At 36.8% G+C, this 22,378-nt stretch overlaps 1 protein-coding gene across 1 annotated transcript; it reads left to right on the plus strand.

Annotated features, from left to right (window-relative positions):
* The first annotated feature begins 4,947 nt into the window (after nucleotides 1–4,947).
* LOC121733643 (circadian clock-controlled protein daywake-like) lies at nucleotides 4,948–10,914 on the plus strand. Its single transcript, XM_042123958.1, has 5 exons — nucleotides 4,948–5,046; nucleotides 5,891–6,107; nucleotides 7,137–7,267; nucleotides 9,035–9,190; nucleotides 10,755–10,914. The coding sequence occupies exons 1-5, from the start codon at nucleotides 4,989–4,991 to the stop codon at nucleotides 10,904–10,906; spliced, it is 714 nt and encodes a 237-aa protein (XP_041979892.1). The 5' UTR covers nucleotides 4,948–4,988; the 3' UTR covers nucleotides 10,907–10,914.
* The last annotated feature ends 11,464 nt before the right edge of the window (nucleotides 10,915–22,378 follow it).

The raw sequence follows: 22,378 nt of genomic DNA on the forward strand, positions 1-22,378 counted from the left end.
TCATCAAGTTACCTTTTTTATGAACATGGTACCAAATTTGAATTAAACCCGATACAATAGCAAAAAAATCTTGAAAATCGGTCCAAAAACGGCGAAGTGATCGTTAAACATACAAAAAAAATAACATATAAACTCCTCCTTTGTGGAAATCGGTTAAAAAGCTTGAATGATGAATACTAAAAATAGTCATAATACCATACAATCAACTATTCTTATTAGATAATGAATATAACGACGTGTAAATTATGAAACAATTCTAAAGATAATACATATTATTACTAGACACGCTAATGTTAGGTAATACAGTGTTTCTTATAAACTCCTTGTTTATGAAACTGTTTACATTGTCTTATTATGAAACAAATTTCCATACAAATTATAGTAACGAGTTTCATCTTCTATAATATATTAAACTAGTTGTACTGCGCTACTGCGCTACGTCAAAATTTGTTTATCCTGTCTCGGAATCAAGATATTGTTACGTGCTAGGGCTCGAAGGATTTGGAGAGAAAGACCTGCTGACTCTCTTGAAGACTTTATTCACTAAGTCCAGGTCACACATGCACACACTAGGTCAAAACACTTAGGACTAAATCCAAAACACTAAGCACTATCACTGTCCTAGGTCGTAGCCAAGTCGCAGGTTTCACTGGTTCACTCATCTTGATCGCTTGTGTTCACTCCGAAGCCACCTAGCCTGCCTCGATAAATGGACTAACTAACTAACTAACTTTTAAAGATTAAAGGGAACAAAGGGACATGAGGAAAAAAAAGCGACTTTGTTTTATAATATTATGTATGTATAATAATATAGACTATGGACTTTTACAGCTAAGTAACCACTCTTGAAATACTGTAGTGCCTGGCCCGCACTAAGAGCCGATAAATACAGTACAAATGTGACATCAATAATATATAATAACAATATACAATTTTGCATATGAATTCTATTTGTTTTTGATATGAGAAAGAACCTCAGTCAAATATAGTATTAGACATCAACGCGCACGAATGTACAAGACAGATTTTTTTTAAAAGTCTCACTTATAAAAATATTATGACATATTATGTACTAACATAGTTCTTAAATCAAATTATTGTTACTAATACTATAATGGATCGCTGGTCTGAGAATATTTTTTAAAAATTTACTATTAACCATACCTACTTATAATTTTATTGGGTCAGTTCACACATGAGAGCCAATAAGATGCGATATTAGCGATATAATAAATGTATCATCAAGTAGAATCATGCTATTGGAAATTCAAATTTTATGCTTGTTGTTTCGAGGGCAAACGAGCAAAGTGGGTGATGGAAAGCAACTTGCGTCACCCATGGACACACATATTTCGGGTATGATAAAAAGACGATAGCTGATTCTCAGGCTCCAATACAACAAAACGCAAATTTTGAACTATTTTTGCACTATTAACAAATATTATAGAGCAAAAATATCCGTACCAACGGAACCCGACTCCGACTCGCACTTGGCCGATTTTTTCCAAAAGTTTTATTTCTTCTTAGTTATCAGCTATACATAACTACGCCTAGAATCTTCGCGATAAGTAAAGAATATTTTTTTTCCACAAAATTATGAATTGCCAAACAAAATATTTTAGTGTAAAATCTAATCCCACCAAAAACATGAAATGTAAAAGGCGCCAAGCAAAATATTGCATAGCTATTCAATACTTCTGTCGTAAAAAGTTTTCAAATCACATTCAAGCCAAGCCTTCAGCTTATTTTGTAATTTAAATCAACATTCAGTAAACGTATCAATAGATTTCTTTATTTTATAATTATTATAGTAGTTTGGCAATGAGCACAACAGAAACAAATATAAAACTGAATATTTGGAGGAGTTCATACTTACACAGATGGCAAGTGTAAAGTGTTTGTAATGAAACAAGTTAACGACGCATGTGGCCGATGGTACCCAATAAATCCAATTAGTCCCTGATTATTTCTCTAGTACTCATTGCCAAGCCACTATAATAATTATAAAATAAATAAATCTATTGATACGTTTACTGAATGTTGATTTAAATTACAAAATAAGTTGAAAGCTTGGCTTGAAAGTGATCTGAAAACTTTTTACGACAGAAGTATTGAATAGCTATGCAATATTTTGCTTGGCTCGTTTTACATTTCATGTTTTTGGTGGGATTTAATTTCTTTTTTGAAGGTTTTTTTCTTTTCTTTTCAGGTCACGTTATAACTTTTCTGTACTTAGCTTAGCACTCATTCTCTCCTTTATATTTTTTCTTTGAGGCTTCATTAGTTTTAAAGGTGGACCACGTAACATAAATACATCTGAGTTCTGAGTCGATTCTTATATTCATATATAATTGACTCTTAAGCTTCAATACTTGAAAGGTGTTCATTTTTAGCATTACCGTTGAACAGTGAATACATAGCAGCACTGATGTAAGACCACGGTCTCGACGTTCCTCGCAGGAAAGGAGTACACCTTATTTGATGTGATAACATAAAACTCGCAGTAGTACTCGTGTATCGCAGTACTGATTACATTTATATTTTAATCGAATTTAATTATTGTTTTATTGTTAACGTTGTTAATACTATTTTTTATTAATACTATTTCATTAAGTACATGACTAACTGAAAGCCTTTTGTACATTAAACAAATATGCAGTCGAAACTCATACTGTTCTTTAAAAGTTACAAACATAATAAAAATGTTGTATTTGATAAAGTATTATATTTTTCTATTATTTTTCAATTTATAGGTTTCCCTGCCCAAAAGATGAAAACGGGACCCTATTATTAATTAGCCTTCGCTGTTTGTCCGTCGTCCATCCGTATGTCACCAGGCTGGATCTCGAGAACCACAATAGCTAGATAGTTGAAATTTTCACAAATTATGTATTTCTAGTGTCGTTATAAAAGCTAATAGTCCAATTAAAATAAAATAAATTATTAAGAGGGGGCCTCATACAATAAACACGATTTTTCCCCCTTTTTTGCTCTATATCCATAATGGTAACAGTAAAGTTTTTAAATTTTCAGAAAATACTCAACTATATTTTAACTTTAATAACTTATAATAAAAATTAAATAAAATATTATTTAAGGGGGCCTCCCATACAAATTTACGGTACGGAACCCTATGCACGCCAGTCCGACTCGCACTTGGCCGGTTTTATAATTTTTCCTTTCATTGTGAATAAAGACCTATCCGGGTACCAAATTTTAAGGTTCTAAGTCTGCTAGAAGTACCTTAGAATTTTGATGATCTATCAGTCAGTGAGTGGCAAAATGTAGTAACTTTGACCATCCGTAACTATGAAAATGTTTATCAAAATTTCATGTAATTTGGAGGTTAAGCTAGTTTTAATACTTGCTTCTAGTGACCGAAATTCTAAATCCGTAGCTTTGTTAACATCTAAGATAAAGGGGGTGTGAAATAGCCGCGAACTGCTTCGAGAAAAGTATGGTACCACCGTGCCTTTGCTAAAAAGCTTGGCTGGGGCACTGCCGTGCCTCCAGATTATATTTAAATGGAATACACATTTTGAATACATAATATACCTAATTGCAGTCGTTTACAAAAAAAAAAGAAGTAAAGCACGGTATTTTATGCCTTTGTTCACTAAAAACTGACTTTAATGGTTGATCTCTATCAGCTGATTTTAAATCATTTAAAATCCTGTATCTTAGTTGTTATTAATTCTTTTATTACGGCAAATTTTTCAGTATCAGAAAAGGACGAGGAGGATGTAATACCAAATTTCATCGAAATCCAGCTTTGGGGTAAAACGTGAATGTAGGTAAGACCTAATAAGTGTTACCTTGCCTTACTCCTCAAATCCTATTATACTGTCACTGACCTAAATTTGGATAAGGGACACCCTTAACAGCATGGCATAATACGGCCCTTAAAACACGCCACCTGGCAAGAAGTTCAAAATAATATATTTTTTTTATACAGAGCAGACTAGACTAAGAGTTAATTTTTTACAAATTTTTTTTCTGAACGTTGGATGGAACTAATGAAACTCTCTATCCTCGAACGTTACCACAAACTTCGTTACTACCTATTACTTACAGTTATCACTTATCAGGATTCAGGTTCAGGAATCAAGTCGCAGTTTGGACCGCTACAACTATGTTTGCAGGTATAAAAAGTGATATTGACCGAATCTCAGACTAGCCTGATAAGCACACAAGACTAGACATAGATTGTAATGTTTTTTGTTTGTCCTGCTAGACTAAGGTTGGGTTGCACCAACTAACTTTAACTATAACTGTAACTTTTACTATAACTTTAACTTTAACTACAATGCAAAATGTCTAATCTTTGTTAAAGTTAAAAATGGATGCCATCAAGACGCCATATTTAACCATAACCATAGAACTCGACAAGGTTTTAAATGCACGAGGCGAAAAAAGGAAGTAACGCTGTCATCATACAAAAACGCTGACAGTTCTCCTTTACCTGCAGCACCCCCGCACACGCTCATTTATAACCTTGTTGGACCAGCTGTCATCTGTCAATTTCTCCGGTCAAAGTTAAGGTTAAAGTTAAAGCTAAATTTAGCCTTAACTATAACCATAACTTTAGCCTTAACTTTAACTTTAAATACGCCTCTGGTGCAACCTAACCTTAAAATTTTAAACCTTTTAATAAAGTAATTACTATAAAGAATGAGTTTTTTTTAATAGGATATGAGTAGTGATGAAGTGTTGACTCCTACGATTTTAGCAATCATATTTTATTTTAAGATGTTTTTTGCAGCGTACGTTTTCGTTTCGTGGTCAGTTTTTCATATGAAAACTGACAGACCCGACGAAATTTTTGAACATCAGATAATTGCGTATTGCTAAAACATTATTTTTTGCCTTGATTAAAACCGGTATATATATATTTTTTGCAGCGAGATAATTTTATTATAAGATAGGACAACTTGCGTCGGATTGCACTTCTACGTGGTATCTCGTAATAAGTGGTCAGTTACGTTAAAATGGGTTTAACTGTAGTCTTCCTTGTAGTTAACATACTGCTGTTAAGTGTTAACGCAGGTATTATTTTTTAAACATATTTCCTAAACGTTCTTTTTAACGATTCCCATAGCTTATGCCACGTACGCATAATGTTTGTTGATATAGACTAAAATTTACCCTGTTTATAATGTAATTGTTAATTATAATATTTAAACCATATAGTTAATATACCTAGCGGAATAGAGCTACAATCTCGAGCTGTCAAACGAACCCGAAATTGATTTACGACTGTGTTTTTTTTATGAAATAAGGGGGCAAACGAGCAAACGGGTCACCTGATGGAAAGCAACTTCCGTCGCCCATGGACACTCACAGCATCAGAAGAGCTGCAAGTGAGCTGCAAGAGAACGTGGTATTTCTCCGGTCGAGCCGGCCCATTCGTGCCGAAGCATGGCTCTCCCACGTATAAACGTGTGTGAAAATTTGTTTACGTATACACTTACATAAGCATCTTTTTAAATTCTAAGAGATTTCAGTGGCGATAAGTGCCGACTGGACGTGAAAAACTATGAAAAAAATTGGTGCTGCTGTCATGTATCACACGTCTCTTTTTACCACGCAGTGTTACTGATAGTGACATCTCACTTGCTCAGGCCTTCGTTTCTATATTCCGCTAGATATATTAACTTTATAATTTAAACCTAATCCATAATCACATTAACCCTCCAGTTAAGTCTTGATCTGTGCAACTTCGTCTAAATATCGGTCTTCGTCTAAGTTTATACTTTAGATGAACTTACAAACATTTTCAATATTTGGATTTGCCATTTGAGTTCTTCATTTCACACTTTCTTTTACTATCTTTGGACGTATTTTATGTCATCCAACCACTTCTATAAAATCTTTACCCGTTTTATTTCAGAGCTGTTCTCAAAATGTAAGCTAAGCGACTCCAACTGCATAGTGAATGAAGCTAACAAGTTTGTCCCCGTCTTTACCCTGGGGATACCGGAGCTTAAAGTCAGTTCCCTGGACCCGGTGTATATTAAGTACATCGATGCTTCGACCGGCACCCTCAAATTCCTGATGACTGAGAACAACCTGACGGGAATTAAGAATTCGAAGATAAAGTCTATCAAGTAAGTAATAAGAAAATTACACAACGCTAGCTAACTAATCCGACGTTGTTCTGTATGATATTCCTGAATCGGATTGATTTATGAATCAATCTGGGGCATCACCCAAATACATGAAAAATTCTTTAAAATAAATCCAACCATCTAGGAGTTATGAAGATTAACCCCTCCATTTTTACCACGCAGCAAAAATTATGTCTGCTTCTGCTATGTCCACGTTGAGACACGTGATCTAATTGTAAATTCGTAAGACGAAAGGTTAGACTGTTGATGCGATTTGTGAGAAGAAATCGCCCTATTTTTCTACCACCATGCCAGCGAAATTAATCTTTGCTTGCTATTTAGTTTTTATTTCTGTGAGCACTGCCAGAGTACAAACCATTGTTGTTTTTAAGCACCATCGCTGTAATTTACAACATTGAAGAAAACGTGTGACTTCTTTGTAGTTTTGATATCCGACACTCTTAGTGTCTTAACACACTAGGCCGAAAATACGCGGCCGAAGTTCCGCATGATTGCGTCAGCAATGCGCTACGCATACAATATAACGCGACGTAATTTCGGCATCGGTCATCGGTAATTTAAAATATATTGCAGGCTTAATCATGCCGAACTTCGGCCGTGTATTTTCGGCCTAGTGTGTTTTTTTTATGAAATAAGGGGGCAAACGAGCAAACGGGTCACCTGATGGAAAGCAACTTCCGTTGCCCATGGACACTCGCAGCATCAGAAGAGCTGCAGGTACGTTGCCGGCCTTTTAAGGGGTAATAGGGGAGGGTAAGGATAGGAAGGGAAGGGAAGGGAATAGGGGAGGGTTGGGAAGGGAATAGGGTAGGGGATTGGGCCTCCGGTAAACTCACTCACTCGGCGAAACACAGCGCAAGCGCTGTTTCACGCCGGTTTTCTGTGAGAACGTGGTATTTCTCCGGTCGAACCGGCCCAGTCGTGCCGAAGTATGGCTCTCCCACGTTTAGACAGAGTGAATTATTGTTTTTTTTTTCTTTTTATAACATTTACTTCGCTACTTTCCAGGATCAACGAGAGCAAGTCCACCATTTCCATCGTGTACACGGTGTACTGTCAGCTGGACGGCCTGTACGAGATGTCGGGCAACTTGCTCTTCCTGCCAATTATGGGGAAAGGGCCTTTGCACACTAAATTAGGTAAATCATAAAACACAATCACATATTCACATAATATTATATTATTAAAAACGAGTAACAAACATCCATCTATCTATATATATAAAACTCAAAGGTGACTGACTGACATGGTGATCTATTAACGCACAGCCCAAACCACTGGACGAGGGCATCCGCTAAGAAAGGTTTTTGATAAATTCCAACCCCAAGAGGTTATAATAAGGGGTGAAAGTTTGTTTATAATAATACTTCTTAACTCGAGCGAAGCCGCGCGCAAAAGCTCGTACATACATACTTCCATACATACAAACTTTCGCTTTTATAATATTAGTAGGAGTCACATATATTACGAACGCAAAAGTATATAATATTCTGTTTGTCAGTTTGTTACATTTTTGACCCATTTCAATTTTTATGATCTTGGAAAATCATAATTCATAATCATACAATATAGCCTAATATTAATTACACAAACACAGGTCTGTAATATTTACTGTGCACAATAACTCAGATAGAAAATGATGTAATTCGGTAAAAAAAAACGAAAATACATTCCCCTTTTAACGGCCTACACTGACTGACCTCATAGAATAATTGATGATATGAACTTTGAAAATTTTGAAAATAACAAATGGCAGGGTAATCGTTTATCATACAAAAAAAAATCTAGAGCCGAACATAATATAACCTCCTCCTTTTTGGAAGTCTGTATTTGTAAAAATTAAAAATCTGTATTTTTTTGCATAAATGGAGGCTTTAGGATCGGGAAAATAATTTAAAATGAAAAATGTGGATTCTTTGTATAGTTATATCTATTAGCTAGATGCGAAAGTAGGTAAGTAACAAGGTTTGTTCCAATAGAAAGGAAAAAATGGGTAGTTACTCTTAAGGCCATCCCCCGAGCAAACGACCTTGACCATACATTTGACGCGTTGCCGAGATCGCACAAAAATCCAATTTTTTTTAATTAACTTAGTTCGAAATTGATCTAAAAAAATTAAAACGGGAATGCAGTTAATGAAATTGTCTAACTATTGTCGTGTGTTTCACATAAACGTAATTTTTAAATACTAGGGAGATGCTGAAATTATGCTTCAATTTTAATAAATTGGTATTACTTTGGAAGTTCATATCATGAGTTTAATAAACAAAAATAGAAAATTTAAAACGGGGAAAGTCAAATGTTGATATACTGAAGATTATTGCTGTATTTTTATTATAACTTTGTAACTAACAAATTATGAATTTATAAGGCTTTAAATACGGTAAATTACGGAATCTCCGTAGGGGAAGGCCTTTACTATGTTCTTTAGAACATAAGACATAATGTAAGTTAATCACTTCATACATTACAACAAATGTTAGTCACTTCATCCATGATTCATGTCTTCAATAATTATTATATCTTATTTAAATATCGGTAAAGACGTTTACCTTGAAACCATATTATCTTAGTTTAAAAAAATCAATTAAGAGGGCGAATAAAGCAAAAAAATTAACATCGTCCTTCTCTCTTCACACTCACGCCCGTCTTTCATATGCCAGGTGAAAAAGAACGACGCGGAATCAACGACAATTTAGTTTTTTCTTAAGAACTCGATGAATGAACAATATTTTTAAAATACGCTAGTAAAGTACCTCGGTAAAATAATTTTATAATATTTATTATAATTCAGTATCTATGTTTAAAAATTAAATAATAGTTTATTATCAAGCACAAAAATGTATTATTAGATCAACTATTTTGCTTTAGTAGCATCTTTAAACAATAATTATACTTGATTCTAGCTGGAACAGAAATACACATGAACCTGAATCTGAAGGAGGTGATGGGAGAGGACGGCAAGAAACATTGGAGCGTATCATACAAGAGCCACAAATACTTCGCCAAGGGCAAAAGCGACGTGGTATTCGAAAACCTCTTTGAAGGGAATGAAGTACTAGGTAATTTTTTTAACGCCTGCGTGGAGCGTGGCTCTTGACTCGGACGTCGTGGGTTCGATTTCCGCGTTGGAAACATGTTATTTCCAAGTTTGGTTAGGACAATGCAGGCTGATCGTTTGTCTGATAAGTAAGATGATCCATGCGTCGGATGGGCATGTAAAAAGTCGGTCCTGCGCCTGATATCTCGCCAGTCGTATGGGTCTTCCGTCCCACTGGGTTATGAGAGTAAAGGAATAGAGAGTGCTCTTGTGTACTGCGCATACACTTGGACAGTATACAAACTCCTCAATCGTAACAGCTGGCCTGGTTTCAATGAAACCGGCCACCGTCACCGAAACCGGTGTGGGAGTTATTTTTATTATTGTAGTCCAATGAAGACGCCAGTGATCTATTACGAGTGTATTATTATAATGACAAAGACGATAATGATAATCTCGTTACAATTTTTATTGCATAACAAGAAGGTCACTCTTTGTGTTAAGTACGTGTAGTTTTTATTTCTAATTTTCCTTGCTGTATTGCGTAAAGGATATTCATTCTTCATTCATTTATATTTCCGTTTAACGTTAGTCATTCAAAATTGCTAATTATTATATAAAGTTCTGTAACCTGTCAAACTAGGTAAAAGCAGCAATAGTAACCAAAAAAACCTGACGCGTAAATGCCACTGAATGTGCCCTAGTAAACCATTATACTATTATCTATGATAAAATTCAAACATCAATAATTCACTCAAACTTTAATAATTCATTCAAACTTCAAGCACTCATTCAATACCTACATACTAAGCACTCACATACGGTTTTGCTCGATAGTATTACTGAATCGAAGGAAATGACATAGGTAGGTATTTGACATATTTAATTCAATCGAGCCGGCTTGAAGCGAGCCTTCTAGCTGTGAGTTTTGCGCTCCACGCGGTGGTTATTGCTCGATTTGGAGTAAAACTATCGAGCAAAACCGTATGTGAGTACTTAGCATAAGAACAGGTCATGTGAGCTAGTTTACTTTGTACCGTAAAATTGTTTAAAAAAAACTGTAAGGGTGAAGTCAAACGAGCGTAATTTATGAGTCGCAGAATTTCGGCTGGCAGAAATTCAGCTGCATTCAGTTTCATAACAAAGTCCTGTTTGATTTACACGAGCGTAATTTTGTAAGTCGTGATTTGTATAAAAATACAGTGTGTAACAAAAATAAGTGATAATACTTTAGGGTGTGTATGTGTACCTTATAGAGAGTTCACTGTGAAAGTAGCAGCGCTGAAAGACCAAAAATTTTTTTCACTTTTGTATGGGCAAGCGCCCGAACGTCACGAGTTTCCACTTTCCCCATACAAAAGTAAAAAAAAATTTGGTCTTTCAGCGCTGCTATTTTCACAGTGAACTCTTTATAAGGAACACATACACACCCTTAAGTATTATCACTTATTTTTGTTACACCCTGTATATTTACGTGACCGAAATTCTGCGACTCACGACTCACAAAATTACGCTCGTAAGTCGTAAGGGGGAAGACCCTTACCATTCATTCAAAGTTCAATTATTTATTCATTTCTTTTTTTCAGCCCAAGCAGCTCAACAAATGATTTCCCAGAACGGCAATGCTATTGTCACAGAGATAGGTGGACCAGCAGTCAGGGCAGTAATCGACGTTATCATCAACAGCATCGAAGAGTTTCTGAAAGCTGTTCCCGCCGAAGACTTGTATGTTGAATAAATTGCCATGAAAATTATATTGTTTTATATTTTACTACTTGATGAACTCCGTTGCGCCAAAAGTAGTTTATTGCACGGAAGCCGTGCATTTTCCGGGATAAACAGTACCCTATGTCCTTTCCCGGGACTCAAAGTATCTTTATACCAATTCAGCAAAATCGGTTCAGCGATTTAGGCGTGAAGAAGAAGATGTAACAGACAGACACACTTTCGGATTTATAATATCAGTATGGATTTTATTCAACAGGAAAATTAAACTATAATAGGCTAGTTTTCCATGTTTTTTTCTTATTGACAACTAAAGGAACTCTCAAAACTAGAAACATCGGTGAAAGAATGACTCTGACAGAGTAGACAGAATTATAGAGTATGCCGACTTAGAACTGATGTTGAAATTTTTAAATTTGACGTATTATGACGAAAATCGTCGCTAGGGTTGTTAACTTGTTACCTACGAATTTAAAACTATGACATATTCCTGGACGTGTTCCTCTTTGGTCGTATTGTTGTTTGTGTTTTGGCACATGCGATTAAAATTGTCAGAATCCAATTTTGAAATCTTTATTTTAAATATTTAAAAATAAATTATATCAGGCAGCGCGAGGCACATTCCGCTTATAATCCTAGTGAAACCCGACGAATTTGACAGATATTGAAACCTGTCCTTCTCTTTGCAGTCGAACTACTGGTCCTTATGTCTATTGTGACTCTGATATCTTAAAAACTCTCCAAGACATCACAATTAAAAAATCACATAAAATAAACCTTCCCAAAATGCTCCATACAAAATTTTACGCATCCTGGGAAGACTTTGTTCGAAAGCTATGTTGAATATTGCGTTAATGAAAGTGTTTTCATAAAAAGCATTGTTATAAAATATAGCACATATCGAGTCGTGTATAAAAATATTAAGAAATTGAAAAAAAATCCGGCGCCCATTGACACTCGCATCATCAGAAGAGCTGCAGGTGCATTGTCGGTCTTTTAAGAGGGAATAGAGTAATAGGGGAGGGTAGGGAAGGGATTAGGGGAGAGCAGGGGAAGGAAATAGGAGAGGGGAGAAAAAAGGTAGGGGATTGGGCATCCGGTAAATTCACTCACTCGGCGAAACACAGCGCAAGCGCTGTTTCACGCCGGTTTTCTGTGAGCCCGTGGTATTTCTCCGGTCGAGCCGGCCCATTCGTGCCGAAGCATGGCTCTCCCACGTCAAAAAGATGTCATTAAAATCACAATAACGGATATTATAATGTATAGGTTATTACTTATTAATTTATCATGGTTTAGTTTGTGCCTGTGTATGTTTATTGCTTCAAGATCCAAAAGATAAGCGAATTCCTATGTCTCGAGAAACATATTGCTATGAATTTTAGCAAGGAGATTTTAATATGTTGCTATTACACCTTAGGGTCTACATAGACGGACCGACCGACGGCAATCCAACCGCAAATTGCAGTTTGAATGCAGTTGACACGACTGCAATACGACTGCAACTGAACTGCAATCCGACTGCGCGTTTGGTTTGCAGTTCTATTGCAGTCGTGTCAACTGCATTCAAACTGCACTAGAACTGCAATTTGCAGTTGGATTGCAGTTGAAATGCGGTCCGTCTCTGTAGACCCTTAGTGTTTGTCAATTATACTCTCACGCTGACGGCTGATAGATAACGAAGAGAAGTAGTTCGACTGCAAAGAGACGGACAGGTTTCAATATCTGTCAAATTCGTCGGGTTTCACTAGCATTATGAACGGAATGTGTCTCGCGCTGGCTGATATACTTAATTTATTTTTAAATAATTTAAAATAAAAATTTCAAAATTGGATTCTGACAATTTTAATCGCAATTGCCAAAACACAAACAACAATATGACCAAAGAGGAACACGTCCAGCGAATTGTCATAGTTTTAAATTCGTAGGTAACAAGTTAACAACCCTAGCACCGATTTTCGTCATAATACGTCAAATTTAAAAATTTCAACATCAGTTCTAAGTCGGTATACTCTATAATTCTGTCTACTCTGCCTACTACCTAGTACCTAGGTGCCCAACTCCAGAAACTCATTTATCGCGTTTCAACCGTACATTTGTAAAAGACAAAAATATTCTATGTCCTTTCTCGGACTCAAAATATCTCCATACCAAATTCCACTTCTTTTCAGCGGCTTAAGCATGAAGAGGACACACAGACGCACTTTCACATTAGAATAACAGTGTAGATTGTAGTAGCAACAATCGAAATATTTTATTGCTCGTAGCAGTAACGCAGGCAATTCTTATTAAAATAGGAACGTTTCAAAGTCCACATTTAGGAATGACTTAAAACCTACGAATAATAAAAACTAAGGAAAAGTAACTCTGTCAAAAAACATGTTCTACAATACGGCCCTGTTATGACAAAACGCTTTATTCCGTAACATGTCAACTTGCGAATTACCAAATTTTATCCAATGTAGATAGGTACATGGTTTCTATCTATTACTAATATAATATTAATATTATAAAGCGGAAGAGTTTGTTAGTTTGTTTGTTTGAACGCGCTAATCTCAGGAACTACTGGTCCGATTTGAAAAATTCTTTCAGTGTTAGCTAGCCCATTTATCAAGAAAGGCTATAGGCTGTATTTTATCACGCTGAGACTAATAGCAGCGAAGAAATAGAAAAAATGTGGAAAAAACGGGGGAAATTATTTGAAAGGGCTTATCTCACGAACCACTGGAGCAATTTTTCTGTTATTTGGCACAGATAAGAAGTAGACCACGTGAAGGATTATAAGCTATTGTTTGATGGATGTAATTTGTCTGAGAAATATATAATTTACGCGGGCGAAGCTGCGCGGAACGTTATATTTCGCGTGGTCACTACATCACGCGTAAACGGCTGGACCCATTTTGCTGAAATTTGGTATAAAGATACTTTGAGTCCCAAAAAAGAACATAGGATACATTTTGTCCCGGAAAATGTACGGTTCCCGCACAATAAACTTTTATGATTATCGCCTAAACTATTCAATCTATTTTGATGAAATTTGGTATGGCAATACTTTCAGTCTTAGGAAAGGACAAGGGATACTTTTTATCCCGGAAAATATACGGTTCCCGCACAATAAACTTTTATGATTCTCGCCTAAACTATTTAATCTATTTTGATGAAATTTGGCATGGAGATTGGAGATACTAATTTGAATCTGGGACAAGGAATGTTTTTTGTACCGGAAAAATGTGTGGTTCCCACACAATATACGTTTCTGATTTGCGCGTAAACGACTTAATCGATGTACGAGAACAACAGCTATAAATTAAAGTCCACGCGGACGAAGTCGCGGGCAACAGCTAGTATGAGATAATTACTTATAATATTTGAAAATTTTCATAAATTATAACTTTAGTTTTTTTTTTATCTTAAAATTTTATAAAAACATGTTTTGTCGTGACAGTATGCAGCTAGTCAGTATAAAATATGAATATAATAGTAGGGGAGGGTAGGGTGCTATTTGTGTAGTCACTTGAGCGTCCTAGAGACCTAGTATGCTTTTTACATTAGGTAAAACTGATAATAAGAATAAGAGCATTTTTTATTTTAGCGGTGGGTTCAGAACCCTACCCTACCCTCCCCTATTACTCTATTTCCTCTCAAAAGGCCGGCAACGCACCTGCAGCTCTTCTGATGCTACGAGTGTCCATTCCGTAGCCCACTACGGAAGTTGCTTTCCATAAGGTGACCCGTTTGCTCGTTTACCCCCCTATTTCATAAAAAAAAGAAACTGCAGCCATTTTAAAGTTTTGAAAAAGAAAATATATTCAGAAAATTGCTTATTTAGGTAAATTATAAATATATTTTAGAAAATAAGAACTAAATCATTTAGTTTAGTGCAAATTAAAATATCTGCAAAGTTTAGTTAGGTAAATATGAAGCTTTATTTTTTATATTTTAAAATATTCCTACAGACTTACCTAACTATACTAAACATCCTCTATCTTAATCTGACAGATCCGATGACATTTCAATATTTAAAAAAAAAATGTTTAACCCACCACTGAGTAATCTGATTTCTATACCATGATAACTAAACACATGTCGGAAGCCTATACCAGTATACAAGCTTAATCTGACACGCTCGAGCTTGTCCGAAATCCCCTCTTCCCCTTCCCAACTATAAGGGGCAAACTCAGCTTGCAGCGTTTTGCAAAAATAATAAAAATAATAATAATGAGTAAAAATTTTAATTAAATTATGCAAGCAGGCACTCTAATTTCATGTATTACTATATGACTCGGGAATAAAATTTAAAATTAATTTTTGTTTATATACTTAGATGAAAATTATAGAGCCAACACTAGAATCTTGATAATTAGTTTTTCAAGACTATAACCCGTTTTTATAAGGAAAACGTTACAACAAGTAGGGATATAGAATTAACGAACCAGTTAGTTTTGTAATCATAATAGTATTATTATACCTACTAGGTAGTACATACAAAACTAATTACTAATCAAAGTTACGAAAATAATGTTTAGGCAAATTACTAAGATTTATATTATAATTTATAACTGAATTTCTTGTAGAACGTTGAAAGAACAAAGTATATCTAAATACTGTTATAATGCCATTGTATTAAAATGCCAGAACAGTTACAACTAGGTTTTTCCCGATGATGCCTCCCGTATATTTAAATAATTCTAAAATTCCTTCGTAGTACTCGTAATAACTCATGAAATAAGGAAAAAAAACTAGACGGAAATCCCGAATTAAAGATGGCAGATAGTGCTAGGCGCCATAGTGTGACGTCATATTTTTTGTATTTTATACTTTCTTTATGGAAAAATTTTTATGTGCTAAATGTACGAGTCTAAAAGTTCCAAAAATTCGAAAAGATTAAATTAGAAATGAGAAATCATATGTAATGTTTTGTCACATTTGTCACATTGTAATGTTGAAAACTTTTGGAGAAAAGTTTTGACCATTTTATTCCCCAACTACAATGATACAAGGGAGATAATATAAAAATGGTAATCTGTTGAAGCAGCATGAACATGAGCATGAGCTTGAGCACGAGCTTGAGCTTGAGCATGAGCATGAGCATGAGCTTAACCCGGCGTGAATGAGGTGAAAATTTATTACACCAGCTGTGAGGTAGGTATGACATACCCTTATATTGCATTGTCGAATTTGATAACAGAAAATTAATTTAGAATAATGTTTATCACTATAATAATTAATTAACATAAAGCGAATGATTTTTTTACAATAAAACAACGTCTTATTAGAAACAAGTATCTTATTTTCTATTAGTAACAAAGTGGTATTTTTATACGGACAAATCAACTTTACTTAGGCTTAAAATATAAAAATTCGACAAATTGTGATCATCATTGTAATTAAAATTAAACAATAAATCACTCTCTTAACCATACCAATATTATAAATATGAAAGTATCTGTCAGTCTGTCTGTCTGTCGGTTACCTCTTCACGCCCAAACCACTCTTTTTTATGAAATAAGGGGGCAAACGAGCAAACGGGTCACCTGATGGATAGCAACTTCCGTCGCCCATGGACACCCTCAGCATCAGAAGAGCTGCATGTGCGTTGCCGGCCTTTTAAGAGGGAATAGGGTAATAGGGGAGGGTAGGGATGGGACGAGAAGGGAACAGGGGAGGGTAGGGAAGGGAAAAGGGTAGGGGATTGGGCCTCCGGTAAACTCACTCACTCGGCGAAACACAGCGCAAGCGCTGTTTCACGCCGGTTTCCTGTGAGAACGTGGTATTTCTCCGATCGAGCCGGCCCATTCGTGCTGAAGAATGGCTCTCCCACTGAACCGAAACCAGTGAAATCTTGCTATTTTTTGGCATGGAGATATTTTATGTCCCAGGAAAGGACATAGGATACTTTTCATCCCGAAAAAATGTACGTTACCCGCACAATAAATGAATTTTTTCGCAACGAAATTGAATTCGTCATCTAGTAATGTATAACTTCAACTTAATATAAAATCAATAATTTTTTTTTTAATTAAATAAGGGGGCAAACGAGCAAACGGGTCACCTGATGGTAAGCAACTACCGTCGCCCATGGACACTCGCAACATCAGAAGAGCTGCAGTGCGTTGCCGTATGATAAAAGATCAATCTTATATACAAATTATATGACATTCTAGAATTTACACACGTAAATATAAAGCAACTTTATTATTAAACGCATAAAATTGAAAAATAACTGAAACACAAAATAATGACACCGACTCCGGTCGGGTATGACGTACCCGCAATGCGTTTTGCTATTGTTACTGTCACTTAAAATCAGTCCTCAGACTACTCCCTCCAGCTACTGAGCCAACCAAGCTCCAGGAATCGCAAAGTTGACAAATATTAAGTGTTTTATATACCGCCGGGTATGACTGAGGTAGGGTACCTACCTCGGGGGCGATACCGGTCCGTCCACGTCGTGTCCCTGGGCACCTCCCCCGTGCCATCGTGAGCGTTTTCACGGTGACACGGGAGGGGTGGCTGAACGCCGGTATGGCGTGTGTTTGTGTGCGTGTTTGTTATGTATGTCTGGCAGAGCTCTCTGTGTGATGAACGAGCCCGCGACCCGGGGTATCGGAGTAGGAGGAATATGACAGATCGCACGAGTCAAAATAATCTCCGGGCGGGTACCGGCTCCTCTGGGGCCGGAGAATCCCCTGCACTCCCGTACACTAGGGAGTACGAGGTCCGTATATACGGAGGGACCAACGACTGCGATGAGGGACGAGGGGGCCGCTAAGGCGGCGAAGAAGGGCGAGGAGGCTGCTAAGGCGGCGAGGCAGCGGGCCATTTTGGCCGCATTGAGTGAAGACGGCGCAAAAAAGCGCGACAGCCCGAAGCCGGCGCCCATTACCGCGTCGGTGGTGGAGCTACTAACGGATGGAGATGTGGACTTCAGCCAGGCGCAGCCCAACGGGGTGGAGCGGAAGCTGAAGTTCCTACAGAAGATGAAGGACAGGGGCGACAAGAATCTTCCGCGGGTCCTCTTGACCCGTGATGTGATCATGCCACCCCCAAGTACCGGACGAGATAGCTTAACTGGTAGAGACTCCCCTCGCGGTCGAGTCTCCCAGCATGGATACGACGCACACGGACGTGACAGCGAGGACTGGCTCTCGGACTCCAGCGAAATGTCCGGCATGTCGCTGGACTCCGAGGGACTGCCCGCATTCCTGGACAGGACACGCCGAAAGAGGCGCTCGGATGAAGACATGGCACCGCCCTTTAGTAAGGGAGCGATGCCGAAATCCAAAAGAGGACGCGGCCTCCCGCCAACGACTGGACAGTACGTCGGTCTAGCAAAGGCGCAGGCCGATTACAATCGGCAGAAGGAGGAGGCCCTTCGACTTCAGGCGGAGGTGGAGGTGGCAGAGGCGGCCGGGGCTGCTCGAGAGACGCGCTCTTCGCTCCTCGCAAGCCCTGCGCCCATGGAAAGTGACAAGCCGGAGCAGACCACCAACGCTCTGGTTCAATGCGTCGAGACTTCGTTGGCAACGATCACCATGGTCGGAACGAAGTCCAGCAATTTAAAGGGGACGTTCCAGCGTCTTTTCAAGGAGGCGGTCGGCGACATACGTGCGACCGTCGCCGAAATGAAGAACCGAGGAACGACGGACGAAATAAGAGCCCTCGAAACTCAAAATGCGCGGCTCCAACAGGAAGTGGAGTCCTTGCGCAGAGAAGTCGAGGGCCACCGTCGACAGATTTCGAAGCCGGCCGAGCAAGACATACGCCAGCTGTTGTCTGAGGTCTTTCGTTCTAACGTGGAGACCTTCAGCAACATGCTAAACGCTCGGCTGGCCGGATTGGAGAGTCGGCTCTTACCGGAGCCACGACTTCGACCTCCGCTCGCAGCAGACAGAGCCCGGAGTGTCACTCCGGCCGCTGCTGCGAGCGTTGAGGCACTACCGGACGAGACGCCGGGGCCCTCGAGGCCAAAAGCCAAGGGGAAGCCAGCCCCGAAGAAGAAGCGGCAGCCAGAGCATGAGCTTGAGAATAAGCCTGAGCATGAGCTTCAGCATGAGCATGAGCAAGAACATGAGCATGAGCATGAGCTTAAGCATGACATGAGCATGAGCATGAGAAAAAATGTGATAGCGTCCTTAAAAAAGTTTTTTATCTTTAGAAATGCATTCGTTCTTCTATAAATAGAAAAGTTTAAAGGTTAGTAATTCTGTATACCTTCTTATTATTGTCGGAATAAAATAGGTAACAAAAGAACAAAAATATTTGCCGACATCCAGCCACACCACAGAGCAAAACACCGTTTTTTAGGGTTCCGTAGCCAAATGGCAAAAAATGGAACCCTTATAGATTCGTCATGTCTGTCTGTCTGTCTGTCTGTCTGCCTGTCTGCCTGTCTGTCCGTCCGTATGTCACAGCCACTTTTCTCCAAAACTATAAGAGCTTTACTATTGAAACTTAGTAAGTAGATGTAGTCTGTGAACCGCATTAAGATTTTGATACAAAAATGGAAAAAATATTAAAATTTTAGGGGTACAACCAACTGAGGTACAAATGAAACAAAAAAATAATTTTCATCTAAACCTATGCGTGTGGGGTATCTATGTATAGGTCTTAAAAAATCATATTGAGGTTTCTATTATCATTTTTTCTACCCTGAATAGTTTGCGAGAAAGATTTTTCCAAAGTAGTAAAATGTGTGTCCCGGGGCCCCACCTCTCTCACTTCTAAAGTAGGGGCATGATAATTCTAAAAGTAATAATATTATATTATGATGTTCATTACTATAAAAACTACCAACTAAAATTGGTTTGAACGAGATCTAGCAAGTAGTTTTTATACGTCATAAATGGTAAACTTTAGTTTAACTTTCATTAAATCAATTGAAATCTATACATTGTAAAAATAAATCAAAAACCTTTTAATTTCATAGAAATAAGCCTTATTGCTGTTGCGGAACCCTTCATGTGCGAGTCCAACTCGCACTTGGCCGGTTTTTTCTGCATGATTGAAATATAACATAAGTAAAAAATTACACGTTCCAAACGTTTAAAAGGTCATTAATTAGTTCCCAGCTAGTAATAATTGGTAATAATTTTAACAGTACTAGGGGCATTCCACGCCAAGCGGACAGGAAAAAATAGTCAATATCTCCGATTTTGATAATATATACCTACTCGTGTTATCAATATGTGTGCCAAATATTTTTGTAATAAAATTGCTAGATTAAGAATGATGGGACTTTGAAACGTGACTTTAATATTCGGCACTCAATGCTTCAAAGCCGATTATTATTATAGATTGAAAAATGTATATATTTGAATAATTAAACCACTGAACTTGTTACTCCATTACATGACCATTTTAACTGCATTTTTGAAAAGAAAAAAAATATTTCTTTATTTGAAAAAAAAAAAAAGCAAATAATTTTTTTTTCTTGATTTTCTTAAAGAGGGTTTGATTTTTTAATGTTTTTTGTGTCAATAGCTAACATTCGATAGAACATTTCTGCACTACTTCTATAATGGGCCGGGAAGTGGATTAGGAGCTAGACTGAAAACACTGCCGAAGGGTGGCGTCCAGCGGCATAATGTACTATGGGCAGAGATCACTACATGGTGGAAATTGGCAAATAACATCAATTTTGATGTGGTGAAAAGTAACATTCAACAGATTTTTGTAAGAAAAACAGACAAAAAAGTTTTACAAGAAAAAAAATTTCGTGAAAAAAAATTTTTTGGCAAAAAAAAATTTTAGTACATTTACTTAAGTATATATTTTTTTATTATGTTACTCTTTAAAAAACTTATCTAAGGGTACATTTCCCCACACTGAAATCGAAGCTTTTTGACAATTTCCACTACTTAGCGATTTCTGGCCACAGTATGGCGCTGCGCGCTGGACGCCACCCTTAGGCAGTATTTTCAGTCTAGCTCCTAATCCACTTCCCAGCCCAATATAGAAGTAGTGCAGGAATATTTTATAGAATTCTATTTATACAAAAAAATATTAAAAATCAAAATGATCCCTCTTTGAGAAAATCAAGAAAAAAAATTGAGTTGCATTTTTTTCCAAGAAAAAAATACTTTTTTTGTTTTCAAAAATGCAGTTTAAAATCTCATTAAATGGAGTAACAAGTTCAGTAGTTTAATTATTCAAATATATATAATTTTTTCGATTTATAATCGGTTTTGAAGCATTGAGTGCCAAATAGAAAAGTCACGTTTCAAAGTCCCATCACTCTTAATCTAGCAATTATATTACAAAAATATTTGGCACACATATTAATAACACGTGTAGGAATAACATATCCAAATATTATCAAAATCTGAGACAACGACTATTTTTTCCTGTCCGCTTGGCGTGGAACGCCCCTAATATAAACATTGCTAATTAATATTTATTATAATTAAATATATTTTGATGGTTTTTTGACAGGTGTTGAACTATTTAAATAGCAATATTTAAGTTATAACATCTATTGTTCAAGTTTAATTGAAACTAGTAGGAGAGGATAATATTTTTAATATAACATTAAATTGTTTTATTTTAATAATGTGGCTGAAAACATTATTATGTGTTCTAAGTTTTGTGATCGTTAACAGCAAAGAAGGTAAAGTGTTATAGATACATATTGCCATCAAGACTCGGTTTTTTATTTTATTAATTTAATTTAAGAAAGCACTAGCGGCTATTATAATAGGCATGACTATTATTTTTTCTTATCGGTAATTGAAAGACACTTAAAAAATAGAAACATCATTGAAAGAATGACTCTGATAGCTTAAAAATTCACCAACATATGACAATTCAAATATCTCATAAAAAAGACCTGCCCGAAACGCTCCATACAAAGTGCTACGAAAGTATGACGTCAGTCTTTCGTAGTTTGTACGCATCGGGAGACAACTTTGTTCGACAGGTATATTATAAATATTGCGTTTATGAAGACTATCGTAACATCAAAAAGACAACTTTACAGGAGGAGCGTTTGAAGTTGCAAATTTGAACCATGACTTTTAAAGTTAGAGTATTTATCACAATCCAAACTTTAATACCAATATAATAAATGCGAAAATGTGTCTCTGTCCGTTAAATCTTCACACCCAAACAAGGAAAATCTTTTGATTTTGATTTTCCTGACATTTGGTATGAAGATACTGGGAGTCCTGGGAAAAGACACGTTTATCCCGGGATAGGAAGTATCCTATGTCCTTTACTATACGGTCGCAGCGAGACAAACGAATGTTTGGCTCTAAGGAGTTGTGGGCATCATCTAGAAAATCTTGAACTAATATACCTAGCAGCTAGGTATATTATTTCATGTTGCTAATTTTTGTGAAGACCTGTTATCAATTATTTCTTTATCGCTATCACTTGGGTCCACTATTACAAACAATGGCTCCTGTGAACCAGATACACGTTGAAGAATCGGGATGGCTAAGAGTGCTATGTCTCAAATGCCTTAAACATTGCGTGACAAAAGTTTTCT

The sequence above is a fragment of the Aricia agestis genome, chromosome 14 (genome assembly GCF_905147365.1).
Source record: "Aricia agestis chromosome 14, ilAriAges1.1, whole genome shotgun sequence".
NCBI lineage: Eukaryota > Metazoa > Arthropoda > Insecta > Lepidoptera > Lycaenidae > Aricia > Aricia agestis.